Genomic DNA, 27,138 nt, shown 5'->3' with positions numbered 1-27,138 from the left:
TAAGTGCTGGAAAAATAAATAAATTAAAAAAAAAAAAAAAAAAACTCATAACACAGCAGCATCATTAGAGAAGCAACAAACATAAGTTCTTTCTTAAAAGTCTTTTATAAAAGAGCAGATCCAGTTGTAGGGGAATTAAAGCCACACAAGCTTCACTAAGCATGTACATCACTCTTGAATTCATTACTGCCAGATTTTGTGTGCCAAGCTTACAGCACAAACACATTTTAGTTCACTGTACCTTGTAGTATCTATCCAGTGGAGATGAGAGTGTTGCCCAACGCCTAAACGGACAAGAAAATCAGTGTCCTTCTGTTTATACCACAAAGGCTTGCTGCATGCATTACTGATTACATATCTGCAAAATAAAAAATGCAACCAAGAATACCTTAGAAAAATATCAGCTAATTGCACACTAATAGCTCACTCTAGGCATAAGACTTACTAAGTTAGTATTCTACACATCTCGAACTCAATCCTTTCCCACTATACTTAATACTTTACCAAGACCAACAGAGCATATCAAAACACAATCAATATTAATTACATGATAGGTTAAGGGGTTAAGGAAAGGCTCAATTTGACAAAGTATGTGGAGTATACTTTCCACACAAATTGTATGAAGTAAATCTCAAATTCATGAAACTCTACACATTCCAAATGATCCAATGACGTAGCATACTGTAATTGTTGTAGCAATTATTATTCAAGGGTACTTGAATGTTTAAAATAATATGCAAGTTGCCAGGTTAATTTTGGTAGGCTTTAGGACATAAGATACAAAAGAATTAAAATCATTTTCTCAGCTCTTGAGCTCACATATGACGCTTTTAGAGCTTAGTTGAGCTGCACAAACCTTAATCAAGCAGCCCATTATGGGCCCAAAAGGCTCTTCAGCTCATTAATATGCCTATGTACATTCAAGAAAGAAAACAAAATTCAAAGTACAGAGAAATCTACCACCTTGGCTGGAATGTTATGGCTCTTGTCCGACCCATAAGTGGAGTATCAAGTAGATGTGATGTCACAGATATAATAGATGCAGAGCTTGAAGATGGTTCTGGAACCAAAACTGCAGTTGACCCACTAGGAGCAACAAGGAAAAAGGGGCTTGACCATGATGAGCTGGGTAAATTTTCTATTGGATATTCAGCAGGGTACCTTGTTACTTTGACCATTATTTCACTAGCAACAGAACTAGGATCAGGAGAGTACATAACCGGGATAGCTTTTAAACATTCATTATTTGAAACATTGGAGACTTTAAATTCGGATTGATTGTCAATGTCTGAATTCCTGGTCAAGTTGTTTTGAGAATCCTCTTGTTCAACCAAATCCATCTGGTTCACAGATTGATGATACACAGTATCATGTGAAACTGACGACTGTGTTAGTATTATTCCTGAATGTGGATTAACGAATTTCTTGGAAGGAATAACATGTTTTTTGGACAAATAACTTTCACTGTCATAATTCAAGGCTCTAGGATGTGGCTTATCCTCAGATGGTAAGAGATGAAGGCCATCCTTCTGATCAACGAATAATCCCTGCTCAGTTGAATCATAGCAAGTAGGAACAATGCAATGATTTCCTTGTAGTTCGTGGTCTGATCTTGAAACTGTCAGTGCAAATCCTGTGCAATTGTACAACAAAAATGGAACTGATATGCAAAGTTCCCGAGCACCAGATAACGAATCCATCATCTTCTCAACCACAACATATATAGAACCTTACAGAAAACAAAATATAATGGGTATTAGAGAACATAAAGAATTAGGTCTTCCAAAAGTTTAATTATAACAAATTACCATCAGACAAATCAGCACTTAAAGCCATTGTTTCTGTCAGCGACAACACAGTTCCACTAGGTTTAGCTGTTGCACTGAATGTCTCTGCACGTGGAAATTTAACTGCTGCTGGTCCAAATCCAACAATGTTGAACGTCACACCAAGATCATGTGAAGAATCAACATGAAAAAATGACGCTTCCGCCTAAAGAATAAGGTACATGCATAATTGTTAATAATGCATTCTGAAACAAGGTCTTTAGTAACATATGGGCTTGGAAGCTTCAGTATACCTCTTTGACTACTGTTGTGAGAGTGGCTCCACCACCTTCTATAGTGACAGACATTGGGTGAGGAAGATAATTTTTAACTGTTAAGGGTGTGGTCAGTGTCACACGATGTATGAACCTGGTCTTTGACCTTTTATGTTGGTGTGGCTGATCACAAGCTGTGACCGATTGCTTCAAAGAACCACTGAGACAGGGTGATCTCCTCAACCTTCCAGAAAGAGACAAGCTTATGTCTTGAACAGATAGGCAGCAACGAAACAAATAATTGCTTGGATGAAATGGATTGCAAGCAAGATATCTCAAAAATCCACTCCTGTTTTCAGGTGAGAGAATCATTGAAAGATTATGCACTTCACACCACATATAATTGTTACCATTAGGACGCCACATCATGTGACCTGCTTCTGCCAGATGTAAAGGCAGGGGAAATTCATCGCCAGGTTTTATTGAATCTACAATCTATTGTATGATTGAGGTTAGAAGTTGGAGATATCAATAATGCAACGAACAAAAAAAAATTATCACCATATCTACACTTGGCAGCTAATAAGATAATAACAATATTCCCTTTGGATATACCTTTGATGACATGCCAAAAGGAATGTCAAATCGTAGCTGCAACGGCATAGACGTTGAATTTTTAAATATGACCTGCAATTGAATAAGGAAAATTATGTTATATATCATAAGTGGTAGAAAGTAATCATCAAGACAAGGGTTAGCCATCTAACTTACAGTAGAATATAGTCGTATGAGCTTGCTATATCGCTGCAAAGATACATCAAACACCACCGGTACAAGAAGCCCAATATTTGCATCTGCCCTCTTGTTGTCGTTTGAAAAGTTAACATCAAAGTATGTAAGACCAACAAGATCCATTGAGATTGGTTCAGAACTTTCAGAAGTTCCCTCAAATTGGATGGTCATGAAAGAATGCCCAGCCTTGCTTGATAATTTCTTGCTATGTCCTTCAGAAGAAGAAGCTGGTCTATCACTAAATGCTGGTTCCTCAAGTGTCCCATTAATGTAAATAGGAATAGATGCACCTGGTTGAACAGTGTTCTTGTATGCTGAAGTAGACACATCAACATTCTCAGAATGTCCAAGACCTTGATGGACATGAAATACAAAGGACAAGGAGGTCATGTTATGAACGGTATAAGAAGCATATCTTCTTGTGCACAAATTATCAATGCACTGAAGATTCTGCAGTCTTTGGCTCTTAGGAACCTCATATGTCTGCACCAGGTCCCTAGATTCCTTGATCATCTCCATGGCCCTCAAGACAACCTGTGAGACAAAATCAAGCATACACGATTTTATCATAAATACATGCAATTTTTGTTTATAAAGGTCCATCTCTGTGATGAAATTAAAATGAGAGCATACCTCACAGAGTGATTTGGTGATATTTATATTCAGTTGAGTGGTCGACTCGAGCAGTACATCCGTAATATTGCCACAGCCAAGGGGAGCATCCTTATCATAATTTCTGGTCATAGTAACCTGAAAGCTCCAAGGCTCTAGTAAGGGTTCCCACATGACCTGCAAATGAACAGAATAATATGTTATAGAATTAGTCTCAGAAAAAGAGTCACAATGAAGTTGCGATAAAACACCTTGTGGATGTTATTGTAGTTGACAAGCAGGTCTCCCTCAGCAGAGAAATTAGTGGTATTTTTCACAAGGAAAAACAAATCCTTCATGAGTAACTCTATCAAAGGCCCATTACCACTCAACTGCACAAAAGAATAAAAGGAAATCAAGGATCAAGGAATCTCATGTGAAATGGAATGAAGCTAATCAATGCATTAGATTAATATCATAAAAACAATAATGATATTTTTCAAGTCTATCACCGACAAGTGTTTGCCAAAACTAACCCATACTAGGATACCCAATAGCCTGATATACCTAGTAAACACTCAAAATCCACCTGCAAAATTATGCTATGATATGAAGACTAGAGCTGTCAATTTGGGTATTCAAGTCGGGTTCAAGTCGGGTCAAATCAGGTTTCGGGTTGAATTAGGATCAGGTTATGTCGGGTCAACCTAGCCTCAGATCAGGTTCAGGTCGGGTCAATTTCGGTTTAGATTATTCCGGGTCGTTTACCTTTAAGGGTATAGGTCAGGTTTGATTCGAGTCAAATTCAGATCGGGTTCAATTTCAGGTTCGGGTTGTGTTGAGTGGGGTTGGGCGGGTTAATAGATGGTACATTCGGGTTCGGGTTAGGGTTGGGTTAGATAATTATTTGGTCGGACAATCTTAAAGTTAGATCATTCTTGGTTTTGATTCAAGTTCAATTCGAATAAATATCGATATGGTGAAACTGAACCTATATGATTACACCTTTTATAATTTGATCAAACATTATCAAGATTTTATTAAGCCTATATGCGAAGTAATAGAGAAAAAAAGGTATATAAGCTGAACAAATTGTACCAATATTTTGTTAAGGATTGAGGGTTTACAGAAGTGTACGAGCTGAACAAAAGGTGTGTAAAATTTTATTAAACCTTTCATGACTCGGGTCAATAACAGGTTGTGTTGGGTTATAATCGTTTTCAGGTTCTAATTGGGTCGGGTACTAATTCGGGTTCAGATTGTTGTCGAGTCGGATTAAATCGGTTGACAGTTACTATCAGACCGGGTGAAGGTTCGGGTTTAGATCATAAAGTATTGGATCAAATCGGTTATAGGTTAACATCAGGTTGATTCAGGTCGGGTTACAGGTCACTAGTTTCACCCCATTGTTCGGGTACAGATCAGGTTCAGATCATTGCCGGTTCAGGTCGGGTCAGTTTTTGACAGCTCTAATGAAAACTGTAAACAAAGTTAACTTCTTTTTAATTGTACCACTTTAGCTTTAACTTTTGTCAAAACACAACTTTGATTAACTCCTTGTAAGAATAATATTATAGAAAGTACAATATTTTAACACTGAGACAAATCTAATACCATTTAACTTTATATTTAGGTAAATCATCAATAAAAACAAAACAACATATTCTTTTATTATTAGCTAAATGAATGTAGACTCAAATATGACCCATCACCTAGGATTCTATGAATCGGGTACATATTTTAGTACCGAGCTCAAGAAGCTCCAAAATAAGGGCTTAACTTAAATATTGAAAAGAATATCAAAACCTTTTTGTTACTACAAGATTTAAGGAAATAAAATTTATTCTCATAGGCGTTGACAGTTCAATTACTACTTCATACAAATTTATTCTCATAGGCATTGACAGTGCAGCCGGAGAACATATTCATGGGCTTGCATGACCAGGAAATCAAAAGCCCCAACCTTATATTTTCCTTCCTCTTTGACTGAAGCTTTGACTTTTCAGATCTAGCATTTTTTAAAACCTGACAGAGGTTTTCCTTCCTTCCTCCTATTACTATTCTGCACTCATTCTCCCTCTAGAGAATACAAACCAAACGTCATGTCAGACTGGGTTCTGTCGACATGAGTATGAAAAGATCATGTAAAGCTCAAGTCACCACTTTGAATGCAGCTCGCTTATGGCTAAAAAAGTGCTCTACCTAGACAATAAAGGTAGAGGCTCTAATAGTCTAGTCTAACTACTCTAAAAGTGTAAAATTTATGTAAACTCCTTAAAAGACTTTGAAATTAAATTTATAGGGAGAGCACAACACAGTCCATGATCAGCAAATCATTTCCAGTTTCGCCACACTATGACCGTTCCTAAACTCCAACTAAAAACGAATTTCGAACCATGATTCCTCCCTTTTGTTGGCCCAACAGAGTAGAGTTTCAAAAAAACAAATACCATAAAGGAGCAAGCTAGAAAGAAAGAAATGCAAAGAAAAAGTTGTTCATGGTCCACAGAGCATGAGCATATAACTGATTGCTGATTAGTATGATACCAAACTGCTACCAGCATAAATAGATATTTAAAAAATAAAAAAAAAAAATAAGAAAAAAAAGAAGAAAAAATTAGCAATATAAGAACAGCAGAACAAATTTCCAAACACAGAATCATTCATGTTTTAATTATAGAGGTAGAAAAATACCCTTCCATCAGTGAGCAAAAGTGAGGCTTTCTTTAGTTGCAGTTTCAGATCAAAAGTCCTGAAAGTGATCTCTGAATCAGCCTCAGCTGTCCCAAACTCAATACATTGCCAAAAGTAGAATACTTGTTGTGACAACCAAACATCAAAAGCTTCACAATGGACCTGAACTTTGACCCCTATTTGAACTTCCTCGTATTCACAGATATGCATATCTATGCCTAGCTGAAATAGCTGGAAGAATGGCCAAGACTGTACAGAACCACTCTCACATATTCCCACTGACCCAGTTAATTTTTCAAAATCAGATTTTAAATTCAAATTAGGGCCATTAACTTGCAGTTCAAAGCTTCGGCTCTGCAAAGTAACTGTTAGGAATTTGGTGTCCTTTCCTCTACCTAATGAATTATGAGTTTCTGAATTCAAGCCATGAGATTCTAAGTAATCTGATTGTGCAATTGCATTTTCACTGACCCATAGAGGGATATGGCATGATACATTAATGTTTTTGGACTTCACAACTACAGAAACAGCATTGCCTCCCAACTTATTTGACCCTGGCAATGATAAAGTCTGAGATTGCAGGGACGTCTGCACTGAAAGTTCCCCCAGCCCAGTAGTGTCCCCAACTGAACCTTGGGGGTATTGTAAAATCCATGAATACACATGTTCAATCACCATGACCCAATCAGATAGATGAAGCCATATATCCAAGGAAGGAATGGCAATGTGAAGGTCGATCACATATTGCTGATTGGCAGACAGACATGTATCACGAACTGATGCACATGCTCTGTCTGATAAACATTGGGCTAGACGTATGGACTTATGTGATGCAGACAGCAACAGTGTAGAGATTTGGATATCCAAACACAATAATAAGTCATTCTGTAGAGTTGCTGATAGTATAAAATCCAACTCCAGTCTCCCAATCACATCTCGAGAATTTGAGTCTCTTTTTAGGCTAATTAGATTAACAGCCATTGATGTGACGCAGCACCTTATTTCTGTCACTGCCATGCTTGAGTCCTCTGGATTTCCACTGTTGATATCCTTGAGAGAATTAATCAACTCAAAAAATCCGGGAATGTCGCTTTTGAAATATTGGGATTTTTTGTCAACCAATGCATACTGATCAATTACCTCTGAAAATGCTCCAAACCCACAGATAAAATTGCTGTCTGTTGTGACAGGAACCAAGAAGAAAGTTGAAACAAGTAAATAACATAATAAATGAAGAACATATCAAAAAATAAATGTTTTAAGAAATATGAGTGTCATTATAGGATAGCCTACCTTCAGCATTGAGTTCGCAGCATGCAATTTTAGTCAAAATATACATTGGTGATTGTGAGCCTGAATTTTCTGAAAGCCTAAGCCAAAGATCAACACCAAGTGAATGAACTAAAGTACAGCTTTCATTCTCAGAATTTTTATCAGATACTGAAATATCAGATCCAAAGTCCTTAAGAGTCAGAAATGAAAGATGCAAATCCCGTCCAAATATATTCAAAGAGTGAGCTCTATCAGCTACTTCATCCTCCTGAATAGAAAACTCCGAAAAAACAGATATAGATGCTTTTTCCAAGGCATCATCTTCAATAAAACTGCAGTAAAGCTGTGGTATATCAAGTTTCAGAAATTGCTTCTTGTTGCTTTCAACAGGTGATATTAAGACAGACTCTATTATCTCGAACTTATAGACTATGGATCCATGATAATCTGTCTCAATATGCTCATATTTCTCTGTTGCCTGATGCTCACCATCATTTGAACTCCAATCAGGCAAGGTAAAGTAACCAATCAATATTGCTAAATATTCAGGGGGTAGTACACAACAAACATGCTGAATGCCAAAACTAATCTCCAAATCAGAATTCATATGGTATGCACTTCCTCTCCTTATCCGTATATTTAACACAGGAAAAATATTAGGGTGTGTAGGCCCCCACAGAAATTCCTGAAAGTTACAAGTCCACCACTCAGAAAAGAGAGTAAGTCCCTCCACAGAAGACAGTACATCAAACTGGTCTGAGTTACTACAAATTGAAGCTTTACCAACTGGTATAGTAATGCTACCTATAACACACGACGAATCATGAAAATGTATTCTAACATTTTCCATGTCTACTTGCACATTCAATAAACTCAAATTCATACAGTTGTCACCTGGCTCAGGGACCTTCACTAATGGTGTTTTTAAATTCTTTTTACAGTCTAAATTCCCAACATTCTTCTCTCCCATTTTAATATTCGTCCACTCGGGAATAATGATGGTGCTATCAAGATCTCGGAGACGACCAGAATTACGTATTGAGATAAAGGGGAATCGATCCAGAGGGATGTTTGCCCATTCAGCTTGTCTATTTTCACAAAAATTCGATACACCAAACCTCTGCAAATTAGAAGTAAGAGCATTTGTTGGTTTCAACTCCTGGTAGAGAGAATTTTTGTCAACCCCAGATCCATTAAGCATCAATTTCTCAAAGAAACCAACCAGCAACTGCACTATATCGGGATAGCAATGAAAATCAATATCACTTAAGTATAACGTGCAACGATGATTAGTTAACTGCCCGCTTCTGTCAGCTACATAATGCAAAAGAAAGCACCCATTCATTAATTCATTCCGATCACAATCACCACCATTCTCACTCCTTACAGTTTGTTGATGCAAAATATCTTCGTCACCAGTCATCCTGGATGAGCAAATAATCTTGTGATTATCCATCTGTCTGTAGCTGGTGATTTTTATCACCCTTATAGAGACCCAGCAATCTTCAACTTGACTATGAGCAAACCTATAATATTAATGTAATGAACTTAATCAAGCTTGTAACAAAATACAACATTAGAAACCAAGTTGTCATCACAGAATCAATGAAGAGAGAGAGATTGTGTAAAACTAGGCCTTACTTCAGATTTACATTCCGTAGACTGAGCATCAAAAAGATATTATTCTGACAATCACCAAGATCAACTTCCAAATTGAACAGTTCTAAATTCGCAGCTATTGAAAAACGAAATGGCATTGTTGGATAACGTGATGAAGTGTTTGGCAGTTGGGAGCTTGTCTCCAGGACTTGTTTAGAGTTGGAAGATAAAAGGTGAATATGCTCAGCTAGGCTCAGAAAAGCATAATGAATCACCGCAGAAAAGTGCACATGAAGAGATGATAGTATAAAGCGAGCCTGCCATAAAAACAACTTGGATTACAAAGCATGCCAGAAAACACAGTTAGAAAAGAAAGAATGCATCTCCCTTGTAATGAAAATTTGACTATAGAAACATCTGGACAGCATGTCAGCATTTTTGCAACGTACACAATGATATAATGAACAACAAAGCAGAAGCTAAATTAGTTACGTAATTGAGTAATATCTATAGACGCAACAAAGAGAAACAAAATAATGCATTTGCTAGAGCCTGGAATTACCCAAATAAGATAAACCTACTTTTTGAAAATTGAGTACAATTTGGTTTCTTCTGATTCAATAAATGACTGGTAAGGCATAAGGCAATTTTAGAGGTGTGCTAGCATGGCATCAGGTTCCTTAATTCCATACTCCATATCAACATAGTAAAGCCATGAAGACCAAATCCTGTAAGTTTTCGTCAGACATGTTATTTGCTAAGGGCTGATGCAAATGCTGATTTGCAAAGCAGTATATAATAAGTCTATCAGTTGAAGGAGGAGAGAAGGGAGCATCAAGGTTTTTGGAGTCACAAATACAAAACAACGTATGAAGTTGGTGTTAAACAATGAAGCCACCTCTAGTTGCTTCAGCATCATTTCATCTGGGATGATGCAATGAGCAAGCGAGACGGAAACAGAGAATTTCTCCACCACTGACAATCCTTGAGGTAAAGCGGGGTCATTCAAGGTCACCTGCACATCAAGGTCAATCCATATAGATCAATCCATACAAATACTAATTAAAAGGATTAAAGAAGATGAAGTTAAGCAAGACTGACCTGAAAATCACCCATGCTCACTTCAAAATGGTCATATATGTCAAGCGGCAGTGCATTAAGAATTTCATCACCATCTTCCCGACCAAGCAAATTCTTCATGAGAGATATTTGACATTGATCTTTCTTTTTCAGTGAAACAGAAGAGATATTTAAGTTGGAAGACACCCGTAGACCATTAGTCTGTACTGTCTGTACTCCGAAAAGAAGCATCAGGAAAATACTTAAGTTGGAAGACTAGTGATTATATTGATATAAAAACACATGTGCGGAAGAAGTAAAAGATAATTAGGACTATAATAAGACAAATAGAGAATATGATAAAATAAAAAACAAAAAGGATGTTCCCAGAAAATGCAGAAGAGAAACTGGGAATTAATTTGAAGGATAAGTATATTACCAAGCTGCATGATTCTGAATTAGCATTTTCCCAAGGGAAACTGATGGAGACATTGACAAAATTAACATCCCAAACGACCCTTTGCCTACCAGACAGAACACACCTATAACAAAAATGGCAAGTCAACCCTAGCATAGAGTGTAACATATATTTACAATTTAAACAGAATCTTTTGCATCAGATAATTTATATAACTGGGATTGCATTGATTGAACTCTATGCAATAAATGTTAATTACAGTATAAGAAAACGCCAATACCTAAAAACAAAGAACACTAGCCCAAGCTTTCATTCGAATTCTCTCAACCAGCCATGCAGCCCCATTGCCCAACCCTCTTTCTTTCAATTTGTTTAAGCTCGTTGTTTAGGATCCCTATCAGTCTCAGTCTTCCGCATAAATTCTTTATTCCATTTATGTATCTAATATTACAGAAGAAAAAAAAATGACATATTAAAGACTCTCATTTATCTCTCATGCAATCAAATATATCTAATTCTAATTCTACACACTATTTACAGCCCCCCAGCACATCATCACCATATTCCATAGTTGTATTAATGCATTTCAAATCAGGAAGTGCCATGTGACTTCCAGCTATCATTCATAGAATATCAATGTCATTGGATATAATGTTAAATCTTCTGCAAAACTTAGGTTTGCAATCGCATACATCAATATGAATCCATGAAAAACAATATGTCTCAGCAACTATGCTATAACACTCACTCTGTTTTAGATTGTAGTCGACAACTGGCATCTTTAATGCCATTCAGAGACAAAAGGACCTGAGAAACAACAAATACACATCAACATCATAAAGCACAAACACGTACTCTAAGGAGTGGCAAAAAACAAAGGGTTAGACAATTTACCTAGGGAAGATAAAACTATCAATAGAACCATATATCTGGTCTGAAATTTTCAGACATCAGATACCAATTCTGATAGCAGTTTCAGAATTTTTGGATACCCGAAATACTTCAGATCTCTTATTCAGTTTAAAATTTGGGTTTCTTAAAAAAAAACAAATTATACAAAGATTCTAAATTAAAATCATTAACATATTATTTCGGATATTGGATATCATGTATATAGAATCCGATAATATTTGGAGTTTAGGACATCAGATATCAGATAACCGAAACTTTTCAAATTGGATACAAGTATCAGATGTACGAGCTTTAAACAGACTTAAGAGAAAAGGTATGAGCAGACTTAATATGTACTTAATTGCAAGTACACTAGCATTCAAAGGAAAGATGTAACAGGTAGGGTGTGACAAAATTTGCACAAGGATACCCTTTTCAATAGTCATCCTTTCATGCTTTCTGTCTTTCTTCATTAACAACCTAGAGGTTTTCATATTCAGTGAGCTTTGCATATTAATCTGACCTTTCATTTAACTCAATATAATCCCACCGTTGGCATCCATGTTCTTCAAATAGGCCTTACCGGTGAGCAGGTAAGTTTACGTGGCTTTTATGAAAATAAAAAAAATTCCTATAAGACTAAGTGAAAGTATGAAGCCCCCTTTTTTTTAAACCTCCTCCCTCTCTTCCTCTCTCTTCTGTTAAAATATTAAAAAGAATCCCTTTACAAAGCCATTTAACATCCAAAACCCAGCTGCTACAGTCCTTGCCACAAAGAACAACCACAACCCAGAAGCTACAGTCCCCAACCCACCCCCATTCACTTTCATCGCAACCACCATAACACAACAATTTGCACTGGTGAGGCGGTGACTGTCGCTACAAAATTCACCCCAATCTAACATTCTAACTATACTTCTAGAGGACCAACTTAGGCCATGTTTAGTTCACCTATCTTTACTTACTCCCTCCGTGTTTTTTTAAGTGTTATAGTTTGACAGGCACATAGTTTTAGGCAATTTAATTGACTTAAATAAAAAATAAGAGGTAAGTGGGGTAGATGGAGCATTAAAAAACTGTAAAAGAAAGATAGTGGGGTTAATAGTTTATTGAAAAGTAATGAATGTGAGAGGAAAGATATAATAAAAAAAGTAGTAGTGGATTTGGGTGAGGACCATGAGAGGAGAGAGATATAATATCTTAATGTAGTTTTTTGCCAAAAAAAGAAGTGTAACACTTATTAAAACACGGACGGATTTGGTAAGTGTAACACTTATTAAAACACAGAGGGAGTATTTTAGAAAAAATAAGTTCATATCACATCAAATTAGAAAATAAAGTTCGACACAATTTATCGTTTTAAGTGCGGTTATTCATTGCTAAATATCTTTAATGTCATAACGAAAAATTTATGAAAATTACATATTAATAAAATACACATTATTATGAATCTAACAAGACCCCACTTTATTTATTCTTTCTTTATAGATTATCGTACACATAAGATCAAATCAAATCATACCAAATCAGATCAGATCACATCAAATCAGCAAAAATAAGGTGAACTAATCAAGCCCTTAGTCGCACAATGCTACCTATTTCACGCAAAATTAGATTGATTTTGTATGAATAGTTTCAAATTAATATGCCAAATTGAACAAATCTTTTTGCACTAGAATTTACACCAAAGAGATAATTTGTTGCTCAAAAGTCCTGACCTTCAACACCACTGGCCCACTTACCCAGGCCTCTTGACAGTGACCACCGAACTGACAAACTGCACCATTACAATGAACCCCAATCACCTTCCTCATGTCAATGGTAGCCACAACCATAGAACCAAGATTTTACCCGTATTAAAGAAAGAGAATGAGGTTTTTTTTCCCTTTTTAGAAGATCTAAAGAGGAAGACAAGGAGGAAAGAGGAAGGAGAAGGGAAAGAGGAGAGAGGAAGAAAGGAGATAGGGTTCCACTTATGCTTCACTAGCTACATCGGACTTTTATATAAATATATGTATATATAATTGCCATGTCAGTTTTTACCAGTTATAACTGATCATTTTTTACTAGGGTCCATTTTAAGATGGATGCTTAAGGTGGGATTATATTAAATTAATTAAAAGGCCAGACCAAAATAAGGTCACTTATAGGTGGGATTGTGTCAAATTTTTTTCTTTGTCTTTTTCTACAATAAATACCATGGTTTCAAAACTCGGTCACATCATCACGTACTTTAGTTTGAATGAAGGAAATAAAACCTCTTGAACAGAAATTCACACATCAAATAAAACCTCTTGTGCAGCTGTACCGTAACTCTTTTACTCTTCTTAGCAAAAAAGAAAAAGAGGGGTTGACAAGAAAGCAATTTGCTAATAAGCAGCAATCAGCACCTAAAGAAACTTAAACCACTTATAAAATTAATTGCATACCCTTTGCTGCAAAGATTTGTGGGATCCCATAACACTGAAGAACTCCCCAAAAGGAAGAAGAGACTCCAAATCGCAATATATTTCAACTGGCTGAACCTTAACCTGGTCACATCAAGATGACAATTTATAGTGACGAGGACTTCAAAAGAATACAGGTACAAGTTCATTAGTAATAAATAATGTCGGATATGAGTATTGTAAATACCCTGAACATTGATTCTGCCATCTGATTCTTCAATGCAATATCAACTTCGATGCTTGAGGGAGATGTTTCACTTAGCAAACCATTCTCTCCATTGAATACCTGTAGATTAGAATGTAGAAAGAAACAGCACCATTCCAAAATGAGCAAAACTATTTTTAATCGAGAGAGAGAGAGAGAGAGAGAGAGAGAGAGAGAGAGAGAGAAAGATTCCATGCATCTAAAAAGCTCAAGAAAATAATAGATTTCGCTAAGGATCAATGTATAAATGCAGCAAAAGACTAATCGGGAGGTATGGGTTCTGCAGTGCCTCAAAAAAATTGTGTAAAATAGAAAATAATGCTTCCCAGGTGCATCTCATGTGCCTAAAGGCGGTCCATTGAAAGCACATCACCTAGAATAAATCTAGTGCTTGACCACAGTCGCCTAGGCAAACTTTTATATATACTGCTAAAACTTGATCATTACCATGTATGGTCAATTTATGATTTACATGTTTGGTTTTGACTAGATGTATCACATGAACAGATGTACTGTCCCAGATAGAATATTTGAAATGAAAAGAGAGAAAGAATGTCTGTTCCAAAAAGCTAGAAGAGGGGGGGGGGGGGGGGGGGGGGGGGGGGGGGGGGGGGACTATATTTGAAATGAATAGAGAAAGAAAGAATGTCTGTTTCATAAAGATGGAAGAAAAAGGGGGGAGGAGGGGAACTATATTGAAAATATTATAGAAAAATGTAAACCTTTAATCCCCCGCCCCCTCTCAAATAATTACAAGGTCTAAGACAGCCCAACGTTCATAAACTCAAGTAGCAAAGCTTATGCTTTAGCTTTACTTCTATTTAAAATAACGCTTTGAAGAGTTGTAACCATTACCAAAGCATAAAAATAATTAAGATGAGGATGATAGTCATTTACATAAACTCATATCATCATAAATTGCAATACCCTGAGTTTTCATAAACAGGACATTTACATAAACCCAAGTAGAAACAAATTATGTCCACAGATATTATCATTCCCATTTGTAGATAGAACTCTCCAAAACTAGTTTCTACAGATCTATCCATCACACAAAATCACATTATAGGATGCGAAGAACATGCCATAGAGTCATGGACCATCAGATCCTAAAGATAAGAGGTAAATTCTTCTTAAAACAGCCTCTAGCGAAAGATATTAAAATTCACAGCAGCATCAATCTCCAATGTCATTTTCAGGTCCAAATCAAGGACTACCCCGAGATTTATGATCATTCAGAGAAGCCAAAGAAATCACTCTTTCATAAAGAGGCTAACACACTTCATTGTTCCACTACTTAGACCATATATCCATGAAAACCAACTTCCATGATATTAAGTCCACATAAGAGTAAAGTATGTTATGAATAATGTTTGATGTGAAAAACACCTTTTTCATTTGCAATACTGCCATCTGTTTAGACGAACTGGTGACCTCTGCAGACCCAACTTTCACTAGGATTGTAGTGGATTCTTCCCAGACATTGAACTCAATTTGATGGGCAAAGCTGCTCAACTCTGCTATCTCTTGGCCCAATTTCCTTAAAAAGGTGAAAATCGATGTCATGAGTTTATTTGGATAAGAAAATTCATCAGCAAAGATATGGAAAATATTACAGAGGTGTACAAGATGACATGTATAGGTGTAAATTCCAAAAGAAAAGTCCAATTTAAGACAGTATCAAATAGAAACAATCCAAGAAATAACAGAATAAGAAAAGCCCAATTTCAGTATCAGAATTAGAACCCTTACAAGCTGTTCATCGATATTGACATCTCAGAAATGTGGAAGTTGACAGCAAACAGGAATGCTACGCCACTGGAAGCTAAGTTCACATTAGGCATAGGCTGAAACTTTGTAGCTTTGCAAATGTCCTAAGGAACAGTACATCATTAGATTCTGGACCCACCAGACCAGAGCTAAAAGGTGGAAATGAAAATTACAACTTTATACTGATGAAAGTTTTGTATTCACCTTTAAGACCTCATCTGAGACCACTCCAGAAAACTGACTAGAATCATCAGTTCCTCCAGCACCCAGAACCCCACGAGATAACCAGTTCAGCCATCCACGAGATTTAACAGTTGAAACTTCGTCGTCCGGACCATCTTCTGCTGGACTGCTGCCTTCTATAGCATCAGAGGATACCGAGCTTTGAGAATCCTTACAAAGATATTAAAAATTATTTAACATATGGTGCTTAGATGTGATCTTACAAAAATGAGGAAAACCAATATTTGTCTCTTCAATATACAGTACTTTAAAGGAGAAAATTCTCAAACCTTTCAGTCATCCACTAAAAAGTCAACATTCATATTACCTCAGAATAATACAATCTTTAAAGGTATACGCTTTTCACAAGAGAAACTACCTATAACCGGGTAATCAGGATTTTGTTTTAAAAAATATATAAAGCTTCTCAACCACACCACCTCGCCCTACCTCCCAACCACAAGATCCGCCCGGTCACCAGCCCCATCATCTCCTTCCCCTATTATCATCAGACCCATGTCTTACAACATTACAACCACCAACTTCTCCACTCGTGCAGCCACACCACCAGACACCTCCTCATTTATTCTTCTTGCCATACTCATGCCCACTAAATGGCTTCACAATATTAGAGATACTTGCACAAATCCAACTCCTCCCCTTTAAAACAACCTTCCTCAGGCTGCATACAACCTCCATGCCCATAATGGGTCTCCGGTCTCATCACTCCTAATTAATAAACCATCAATGCATCTTGGCAACAGCATTAAAATTAGCTAAAGAAAGAAAACTTTAGTGCGACATTTCATCAAACATTTGGTGTGCAATATTTTAAAAAGCGACAAGACACAAGAAGCAACAATATTCAATTAAGAAAACATAACCCGAAATCTTAGCATTCATCTTCTTGTGGGCATATTGTTTTGCTACTTAGTAAACATATAGATATCTAGGGAAACACATAACATCTAAAGTTGTGATATCATAGCAAGTTTGATTGTATTACGGTGGTGATGGTGGGGGTGAGATGGTGTTTTTGTAGTCAAGTTGACAAAGAACAGAGCCGAGAGAGAGAGTGGGCAAACAACATAGAGGTAAGGGCGGCCGCAAAGCGGCACCGGTGAAGGGAAGAGAGAGAAGGATTATTGGAATTAATATTCTAAAAATCAAACAAAAAATAATAATAAATCCAGACCAATTAAATAGTCACATGTGTCACACTTATCTGTTAAACAAGTTACCAATAGGTCATTTCGCATTTTAGGCGGATACCCAATAAAGGTTGTAACATTTTGAGATAATTCTAAAGTTAACTTGTTTTTGGTGTACACCAAAAAAGGTTTATTTTTGATAATTATTCCTAATTATCTATTAGTCACTCAACTTCTATCTATTTGCAAATCAAAAATCTGATAGCCAGCTTTAAGATACCTCTAACTCCCGTTCTGCAATAGATCGAAACCGTAAGATATCCTCCAAGTCAACATCCTTCTCCATTTGCTCCAATTTGAATTGTGTATCTTGATCAACTGGCTGGAACAAATTAAAGGGCCAAGCAAACAGGATAACATGAATACCACATCAACTGAGAATCAAATTTATAAAGATAAAACAAGAGGAATTCATTTTTCCCCAGTTTAAAAGGCTTCCCAGCAATGCTGGTCTCATTGTAATAATAAGGGCACGTTTGGTTGCGTTCGGGAATTAAATACCATAGGAAGTAACAATTCATGGGACGTTATAATTCCTAGGAAATACTATTATCATGTTTGGTTAAAACTAAAGAAAATTGTATTCCCTATATATCAACTTCATATGTTTTGTTTGGTTAACTTGATGTACTTCCAATGTATTATACGAGTAACAAATTTAACCAAGTCTACAATTTTTTGAGGGCAATAATGTAATTTCATCCAAAAGTCCAAAACTAAATATAGGAAGTTTGAGTGACTAAGGTAGGGGCAGGTAAACCAAAGAAAGGCATCAAGGGGATGACGCCAAGTCGCCAATACACAAAAGGAGGGCTATGGATAGTAAAGTTCATGCCTTCAAAGACTATAAAAGGTAAATAGAATTAGAACCATCATAACACGCAATCCCAAACACTTTTTTCTTGTTAATCTCGTCAACTCCAAAAGGATTAGTGTGGAGAAAATTGAGATAAAGACTTCAAAAAAATAATCGACTCACCCACCAACTAAATAATTACCTTTGAGCTAGGATCCCTTCAAACAATTATAGAAATTTCAAAACATAAAGATTGGAATGATGAGAAAACATGTAAAAGGTGCGCCCACAAACAATACTCACTCACGCCATTGAATTAAACATATTTTTTGTTACTTTATACAAAGTATTTTCTTTGCAAGTAAAAAGCTTAATATAATAAGGACATAAAAATATAAAATACATTTGCAAGTAACTACCTTTTACATTTGTATTTTAAAAAAAAATGACCTTATAAATTTCTATTAGAATCAACTACACATATCTTTCTAAAGTAACATTAGATGTAATTAAATTTTTAACCAACATTTCAAAACATGGATCCCAATTTTTCCGTTCCCCTCGCTTTAACTTGATTATTTCCTTCTATATATAAACAACTATAAAAGTATACAAAAGCTAGAACACTCCCAGCCATGTCCATAAATACAACATATACATCCTACCACATATTGAACTTTAATTTCCATCCATATCAGAAATTGAAAGTCGTTTAAAAGGCCAAACATCCTTTAGTTTGATTTTATTTTTCAGCTCTATTTTCATATTATCATGTTTGAATGAGATAGGGGGGTTTTAGCTATACGGAACTTTATTTGACTGATTGAGTCTCATTTGGAATAGTACTTGGTGTAATATCTTTGAAGCTTACTCAATTTTTGTTTATATCTTGTAAACTGAAAAGGTCTAGCCCCCAAACCTAATCTTTACTGCATACAAAGTTCAATGTGATTCATCAATTAATGTGCCCAAGTCGTAAACATGTGACAATCTTGGAGAAAGTTATAAACACAACGAAACTAAAAAGAGCGTCCACAACTTCTTTGGTTAAAATAATATCATATCCTTGATTGGTTGAGGAAAGTCACAAACCAATTGCTCTTATAGAATGAGATTCTTAAAAGTAAGGCCTTGACCATAAAGACATGGCTGGCTCGATTTAACTAATCGAGTAAAATACTCCAATGCAATAAATGAAAGGCTTAAGGGAAATTTGATTGGAAAATAATTTTTGCATGCTGGATTGGATATGTAGTCTGAGCAGGGACTAGGTATGGAATTATGCACTAAATCTTGGGACATATTTAGTGTAGGGTAGGTGGCTGACTGGCTGAGACTGAGGAGGGTGAACGAATACAGATTCTAAAATTGGTCTCTGCAACAGAAAATACTTCTACTTCCGCACAATTGTACATTCAGCCTTAACTATAAAAAAATTTTGTAGGTCGATGTAGCACAGCAAGAGTGCAACTGCACAAGAACAATATAATTGTCTTAAAGGTATCAAACTCCAAAAACAATAACCGTTGTTACCTGCTCCCTCTGAAGGAAATCCAATTTGACCTTGTACAAATTCACATATTTCCGAAGATGAACTCTGGGAGATACAAGTAATTTAAAAGAAAAAACGAATGTCAAGATGCTCAGAAGACAAATATCCTAAAATCAAGCATATAAAAAAATGGCAACATCAAACAACTTCAAGACATCACGTCAAAAGAAATAGACTGGCATTGAATTTGGTCAGAGGTCAGCCTAATAAAGAGGTCTAGCAATAAACCCTAGCCAGCTGAACATACCAGAACTACATTTTGATAAACTTTAAAGCAATGAGTTGCGAAGTATGATTTCCATCCCAAACATTTTGGGGACATTGTGCTAAAGCTGCCATTCTGCCGCTAAGATTGCATAGTACTAATGATAGGAATAAATACAGACTTCAAAATTTTCAGTCAGAAAGATACAATGATCAATATAAATAATACCAGTGGAGCTGAGGTTAGTATGATCAGGTGGACAGATAGTTCATAACAAATTCACAACTGCATGTCAACTGGGCGAAAAGTCGTACTTCATCATACTACACCTTAAAAAGTTGTGGGAACTTATATTCTTGTGAGTACTCCCCTCATAGGAACAAAATTTAACCATTTATTTAAACCTTAAAATGTGTACTTTACCATTATATGTCCATAAAAATTATAAAAGCATGCGCTTACGAGAGCAATTATTTTTGTAAGAAAAAGGAAAAAAAAATAATAAAAAAGCATTTTACAATTTAAAAATCCATGAATTTTCAACATAGCTGTGGTAAGCTTAAAGGACTTACCACAAATGTCATAATGAGAGTCTTGTCATAGATATCTATTTATATAAAAAATTACAAAATGTACTACTTAAAAACAATAATCCATCCACTCTTGAACACTTGCAAGTTGCAACAGCTGCTTTTTATGTCTGTTTCCAAATACAAGTACTTACAACAACACTTCCTACTTTAGCAAGAGACCACCATTATTTTATTGTTTCTCTCTTCCAATAACCCCACTAGTATAAGATCTTTATGTTTCTCTCCCAACCTTAATTGCACTAATTTTTTATTGTTTCTCTATCTCACAAACAATTTAATATACCCCAACTAAATTTACTTGCATCTCAGTTTTTTCATTTCCTTGTAATACCTGCAATACTTCCTAAAAATACATATAAACTCAAAGTGTTCCAAGTGGAGGGAGTAAACACTAATCAGAAATTTTTGATCTCATTCTCTGTGGTACTAGTATTTACAATATTGAGGAATTCTTTAGACTGTGTATACATTTTTAAATCCAACTAAACCAAGCCCAGTCACCCTCGCTGACATTAATAATAAAAATGTCCCGCTAGTTCCATGCATTCGAGCTGATGCAAGCTGTTTAAGTACAAGCTTTGGTCTATGATCCAGATTTATATGGTACAAGACTCTGGAAAATTTTCTAAATAAGTATTCCTAAAGCATACAGCATGTATTAGCAAAAATAACACAGGCATGTTGTTAAAATCTTGACAATACAATGTCACATCATCAGATAAAATTCCTGCAAAAAATTAAATTGATTCAACAAAACAACCAGACTAAGGAAAACTAAAGCCTAACATACTCAATTCAAGGCTGAAACGCGGACTTTTAAAAAATTAAAAATCAAAACACACAAACAAAACAAGGGGAAAACTTTATATTGTTAGACATACAGTTTTTGCCCAAGATACCACCATGATGTTTTCTTCCGTCTCTTACGAACATCAAAAAGAACAGATTCTTTAGCATAGCGCCACCAGACCTTCTGCCATCCTTTCAGTTTCTTTGATAATGGACAGTCCCAGGGACGGTAGCGTCCATACCTACAGAGTGGGGATTCAAAACATAGCATCATGGTTATGATAAAGTCATTTTTGCTTCTGCCCAGGGTCAAAAAACTGGCAAGAGGTGAATATTAAACCAATTAAAGTACATAGATTTGCGAAATGATATTTGATATTAGCTTCAGAAACACATGACACTTGACCATCTTCAGTTGGTGTCCTATGGTAAATAGCTTGTTTTGGTAGGCAAGTGGTCAGTAGCTCAGAATTTTGAAACAATATAAACATTAATAAAAGTGGAATAGATCAGACTATCAGAGGAATGTTACATGAGCATGCAGAAATTTGAACAATACCAAAAGAGACAAGATCTTAAGATGTCTGATAAAATGATAAGCCAAAGACAGCCTAATTGAGCCTAGGGTTGAAAGGCAGCCAGTTGTGTATACACTTGCACAGACAACTGATAAGCTAACACATTATGTCCAACAGAATTAAAGCTGTGGTGTCAATTGGGACTATAGCATTTGTTTCAATACATGCCCAATTAAACTTGCTCAAGAGCTTAAAATTCAAAAGATAACTTTTTCCAACAAGAAACTAATGAAGCAGATAAACATTATGTGCGAACATGAAAAGAGGAAGTAGTAGATTATATGAGTTGAAATTACTTTTCCCTCAGCTGACATGTACAGATATAGTCTGAAAACTTCAAGATGTGCTGTAGCTGAGTAGGATTTATGGTCATGACCTGACAGAAAAAAAATGAGGGGAGTAAAGAAACTAACTAAACATTCAATAACTTGGAACCCAGAGATTGCTCCATATCAATCAACCAACCAGTTTTGTCAACTCAGCGGCAACAGAATATTGAGGAGCATCAAGCTCAAGCTTTCCAGACTTTATCACCTTGAGTAGAGCAAGACAACGTATCAGGGCCAGGCATAAGTTACAATTTTCATTTCAAAACAAGATTCATCATGTCTAGAATGACAAGGAACAAATGGTACTAGTTTCTCAATATGAAAAAAATAAAGCTTTCAAAAAATTTAATCAGGTTACAAGCCACAGTAGAGCCCATCAATACGATTTAGATCAATTAAAAAATGGGAATTTAAAAGAAGCAACTTTATGTACAAACTATACTGAAAGGGAATTTAATCAGGTTATTAAGTTTTTTGTATAGACAAATGCAGACATCAATACCTGTAGAGATAAATCAAAGGGTGTCACTAAATAGTCATATTTATCCACATTAGTTGTTGCATATTGCCACAATACATTTTCTTTAATAACATTGGCATCCAAGGAACTCAGAAACCCTTCAAGGGTGCGACAGTAAATCCCCAGACCATAGACCTCCACAGTCTTATTGACCTGACCACCTCTTGCCTTTGAGCTCAAGGGCCTGGAAACAGTAGATGGACAAAAATCATGCTACTTATACTATTAAATTAGGAACAAAAAAAAAAAGGCATTACATTGACCAATGCAAGTAATTGAAGATTGGAAGGTAATCAATTATAGATGAGGTAGGTACAGTCAGAAGAAAATGTAAAAGGCTCAACAAGGATTGAAACAGCTGAAGTGATATAACCCCAATAATATTAAATAATACAACAGCCTAACTGCCAAGATTGGAGTAGTAAAGGCAAAGACCAACGAGCAAAGCAGAATTTCAAAGCACTTTGTTTTTGACAAGAGTTGATAGTATTGTTCACTGTCAAAAGAAAATAAAATCTATTATGGAAAACTTTCAAATCCCTCTTATTTCAGATTGACATTTACCTAACACACACAACAAGAAAGGATTTCTATTGAATCATCACAAATCCCTCATTTAGCTGGGCTACTATTTTTCCTAGCTTGTAAATAATAGGTAAGCTTTTTTACTTATATCTCATTGAGGTCACTGGGAAAGACAGAACTGAGCAGAGCTGAGAAGTGTTCACTCAAGACCACCATCAGCTGCTAACACACAGCAAGTCTCACAAACATTTTGAGAGGCAATATGCAACAAGCTCACAACATTTACACAGTTTATATGAGATATATACAGAGTAGTAAACAATAAGACTAAGAACTAGTTCTTTTCACCTTATTTTAGAAATTTATTGCTCCATAGTTATTCTTGAAAGCATCTGATCACATCAGAGCAGTCCAAACCAAACCAGACCGTAAAGATTGAGAAGAATCTAACAAGATCCCACATGACAATGTTTTTTCTTATACAATAGTGTTAAATACAGTTTAAGTTAAATCACATCAGGGCATCAGACATTCAGCTTACACCAAACCAGACCATAAAGATTGAGCAGTTCAAACCAGAACATCTTTGATTTGGTTATGATGTTCATTAACATTGAAATTCTCAAACAATTTTTGCCAGCAACGCAAGAAGTACATATTTATGCATTGCTCTAATTTCCAAAGGAACATTATGAACAGTTAACTTGCAACATACACATATTTCTTTGCAGGGACAAATGATTACCCATCAGGAGCTTGCTTCATCTCCAAGCTTGAAAATCTTAAACCAAAAAGCATCTGCATCAAAGAAAGAGTTGGTGCACATTTGATTCAGTCTTTAAACATCATCCAGCTCATATCACATAGAAAATTAAATAAATAAATATTTAAAGAAAACCAAAAGAAATGTGATCTGTTTCCAGATCCTACATTCCAAAGACGAGTGAGGGCTAATATGACCTAAATTAAGATTAGAAGACATAGATTGTTTAGTATGAAACAAACTTTTGCTTAAATTTCATGGAAACCACTATATCTATCTATTAAAAACACTCGTACAATGAATGTAATAAATGAAAGGAAATCAACCATTAGCATGTTGACCTAAGAAAACAGATAAGGTGATTGGATGCTTATGAATTTGATAGCTAAAGAGGCCAAAATTGAAATAACCAAAGTGAAAACTACATATCTACAATGACATCGAGCTACCATGTACATGAATTGATACTGCAAATGTAACACTTCGATCAAAACATACAAAATCCACATCAGAGTAAGCTTCCCTACATAAACAACTTCTCCTGTTTTCAATACATTAACTTTGAGCACACGTTTTACAAACATGCATATGTTTATAAAAAGTTTTTAAAATAAATAAATAAAAAATCAAACCGTATTTTATATAATGTAAAATGTTGTTGGATTAGTCACTATTTATATTTTCAAAGAATCAATTTTATATAAATTTTTACTAATAGATAATTAATGATATTAATGGTAAAAAATGTAAGCTAGTAATTATGAAAGTAAACTTGTTGCAATTTTAAGGAAATGGAGTAAGTATATACAAGCATAACTGATAACATTGTCATTTCAATAACATAAAACTTCAAAAAAAAAATAAATAATAATAATAATAATAATAATAATAAGGGAAGATAACAAGGGAAAAACAGGGAGGAAGATGATTGTCAGACCAAATAGAAATTCATTCACACAATAGAATCCTACAGTGTGGATGAGCAAAATCTAGGACCAGATATACACATACAAACAGGCTCACAAACACTAACTCTGGTATCTATTAACAAATACTGAAAATCAAAGCCATTAAAATTGACAAAAAAATAAATAAAAAAAAAAAATCATCATATCAGATAAACATAGAATAACAGGAATAACAAGAAAATTCATCTCACAGAAATTAAAGAGAGTAACTATAAAGAGAAAAGTAATACCGATGGAGACTCTGTATCACAATATACTATATGAACATTCCTCATAGATACTTGAATGCTATCAAGGATCTGTACAAACAAATTTGTATAATGTGAGTACTTTGACAGACTTAAGTCACTAAACTCAGAGAGCAACACTTATAGAGAATATTTCCAATAACAGCAATAACAAAACAGACAATCACCCTTCCAGTCACATGCGAGATCAATGATTGCCCTGCTTGATTATCTGCAAAAAACAAACAAATAAATAAAAAGGAGAAGAGGAATTTAGAGAGGAAAGAAAAGGAGAGAAAGAAAAACAAGGCAAGCATATGCCATACTCTTCTTTTTCTTAATCATGCATCTATTTAAATACTCTTTCCACCCCAACTTAGTTTGCCTACATTTACCTTTTTCAGCTGTCCCAATTTAGATTGCCTATTTTTCTGGCAAGGGCCAACTATTATTATTACTTCTCTAGTTCTCTTTACGACCCTTGGCCAACCACTTATCTCTATCACAACTAATTCGAAAATATTATGCAAGGAATCAGCCCAATATACGCTTCACTTATTCTAGAAGGCTCAAGAATTAATCAGAATGCTGAGTTGGAAGTTTGTTAAAATCAGTTTTGTGGAGAAGAGGGTAAAATAGTAATCTGTATGAAAGTTTGTTATGAGTTTGTTATTTTGGATTCTCTTAGCTGTAGCTTGCTGAATGGGGTATTAATAGGTGTTTGGGGTTAAGGGGAAGGCATCAGAAAATTAATTGTGAAGATTGTTGTGTAGGAGAGTTCCTTCTTCTCGAATTGAAGGCATTGTATTACTGAATACTCTGTTTAGTAATACAAATATCCCCTTGGCTGCTGTTTTCTCTCTCTAATTAGCTGATTTACTTACTGTTCTCATACTAATCTCTAGCAAATTGGTATCAGACCAGTGACGATCTTAGCCTGAGAAGAAGATGGCCCGCTTGAATCATGGTCAGCGTTTGGACTTGTTTGAGCAGGAGGTAGCTGGAAGGACCAATCGGGTTGCTCGCTAAATCGCCACTGCCATAGCAACACTCCAAACTAACCTCAATGAACAGAATGAGAAGATACGCTCGGAGTTGCGCTCATTCATGGTGAATGGACCTCAGTACCAGGAGACAACCCGTTCGCATTGCAGTCTCACTTGGATTATGGAGAAGGTGGCTTTCAGGGAGGGCAATCGAATTGGAAGTTGTGAAAACTAGATTTGCCACTCTTTGATGGCACAAATCCAGTGGTTGAGCAATTCTTCCATTTAAGACCAACTGGAGGCGACTATTGTTGCGCTTGACGGTGACGCGATGCTCTCATATCAATGGGAGCACCGCCGTCACCCATTGCGAACGTGGGAGGCGTTGAAAAAGCTGCTTCTCCGCCGATTCAGAACCACCGTAACCGGCACGCTTCACAAGCAGTGGTTCGCACACCAGAGACCGGCACGGTGGTGGCTGATTACCGACGTCGCTTTATTGAGCTATTAGCTCCGATCGATGGTGTATGTGAGGAGATCGCAAAATGCCAGTATATCAATGGATTGAAGGAAGTTATTCGGGTTGAAGTCTGAATCCTAGACCCGGTCACCTTGGATCAGGCTATGGATCTTTCAATGAGGATTGAGGGAAAAATTACGGTTGAGCCCACTACCCAAACCTTCCCAGCCCCAAAATTTCGATCCAACCCAAATACCCTAACCCAAAATACTACGACCCTAAACACAAGCCTAAACACAAACCCGAACCTCACCAACAACTTCACCTAGCAGCCAAACACAAACAGAAACACCTACAACAACCACAAAACCCCCGGAGAAATAAGGCAGCTATCGGAAAAAGAATTAAAACAAAAGCACGAGCAGGGATTGTGTTTTCGTTGTGATGAAAAATGGAATCTCAACCATCGTTGTCAGCGGCGAGGGTTGAGTGTTTTGCTCACGGTGGATGATGATGATGACTGGGATGATTCCGGCAAATTTACTGTGGTGGAGAAGCAACCTAAAATAGCTCTCTTAGAGCAACCAAAAATTGACACCACCCCAGAGGTTTCTCTGAGTTATGTAATGACTAGT

General features: G+C 36.0%; 1 protein-coding gene across 1 annotated transcript in view; it reads right to left on the bottom strand.

Annotated features, from left to right (window-relative positions):
* LOC145586456 (uncharacterized) overlaps positions 1-27,138 on the bottom strand; it is a 45,894-nt gene that overhangs the window by 14,148 nt on the left and 4,608 nt on the right. The window contains exons 6-34 of the mRNA XM_081643297.1: positions 25,246-25,289; positions 25,061-25,129; positions 23,845-23,897; positions 22,557-22,758; positions 22,191-22,259; positions 22,022-22,101; positions 21,240-21,389; positions 19,542-19,605; positions 17,433-17,534; positions 15,984-16,172; positions 15,762-15,883; positions 15,399-15,549; positions 13,992-14,090; positions 13,787-13,888; positions 11,215-11,273; positions 10,488-10,590; positions 10,091-10,279; positions 9,888-10,004; positions 9,032-9,306; positions 7,412-8,916; positions 6,119-7,296; positions 3,697-3,816; positions 3,467-3,622; positions 2,813-3,367; positions 2,657-2,728; positions 2,081-2,536; positions 1,809-1,992; positions 964-1,729; positions 242-358 (exon numbers count right to left, since the gene is read on the bottom strand). Coding sequence (XP_081499423.1) covers positions 242-358; positions 964-1,729; positions 1,809-1,992; positions 2,081-2,536; positions 2,657-2,728; positions 2,813-3,367; positions 3,467-3,622; positions 3,697-3,816; positions 6,119-7,296; positions 7,412-8,916; positions 9,032-9,306; positions 9,888-10,004; positions 10,091-10,279; positions 10,488-10,590; positions 11,215-11,273; positions 13,787-13,888; positions 13,992-14,090; positions 15,399-15,549; positions 15,762-15,883; positions 15,984-16,172; positions 17,433-17,534; positions 19,542-19,605; positions 21,240-21,389; positions 22,022-22,101; positions 22,191-22,259; positions 22,557-22,758; positions 23,845-23,897; positions 25,061-25,129; positions 25,246-25,289 — 7,348 coding nt within the window. The remainder of the gene's footprint in view (positions 1-241; positions 359-963; positions 1,730-1,808; positions 1,993-2,080; positions 2,537-2,656; positions 2,729-2,812; positions 3,368-3,466; positions 3,623-3,696; positions 3,817-6,118; positions 7,297-7,411; positions 8,917-9,031; positions 9,307-9,887; positions 10,005-10,090; positions 10,280-10,487; positions 10,591-11,214; positions 11,274-13,786; positions 13,889-13,991; positions 14,091-15,398; positions 15,550-15,761; positions 15,884-15,983; positions 16,173-17,432; positions 17,535-19,541; positions 19,606-21,239; positions 21,390-22,021; positions 22,102-22,190; positions 22,260-22,556; positions 22,759-23,844; positions 23,898-25,060; positions 25,130-25,245; positions 25,290-27,138) is intronic.

This window comes from Chenopodium album, chromosome 16 (assembly GCF_948465745.1).
Source record: "Chenopodium album chromosome 16, dcCheAlbu1.1, whole genome shotgun sequence".
NCBI classification, from domain to species: domain Eukaryota; kingdom Viridiplantae; phylum Streptophyta; class Magnoliopsida; order Caryophyllales; family Amaranthaceae; genus Chenopodium; species Chenopodium album.
The sequence above is the reverse complement of the archived record's forward strand: the minus strand, read 5'-3'. Positions and strand labels throughout refer to the sequence as shown.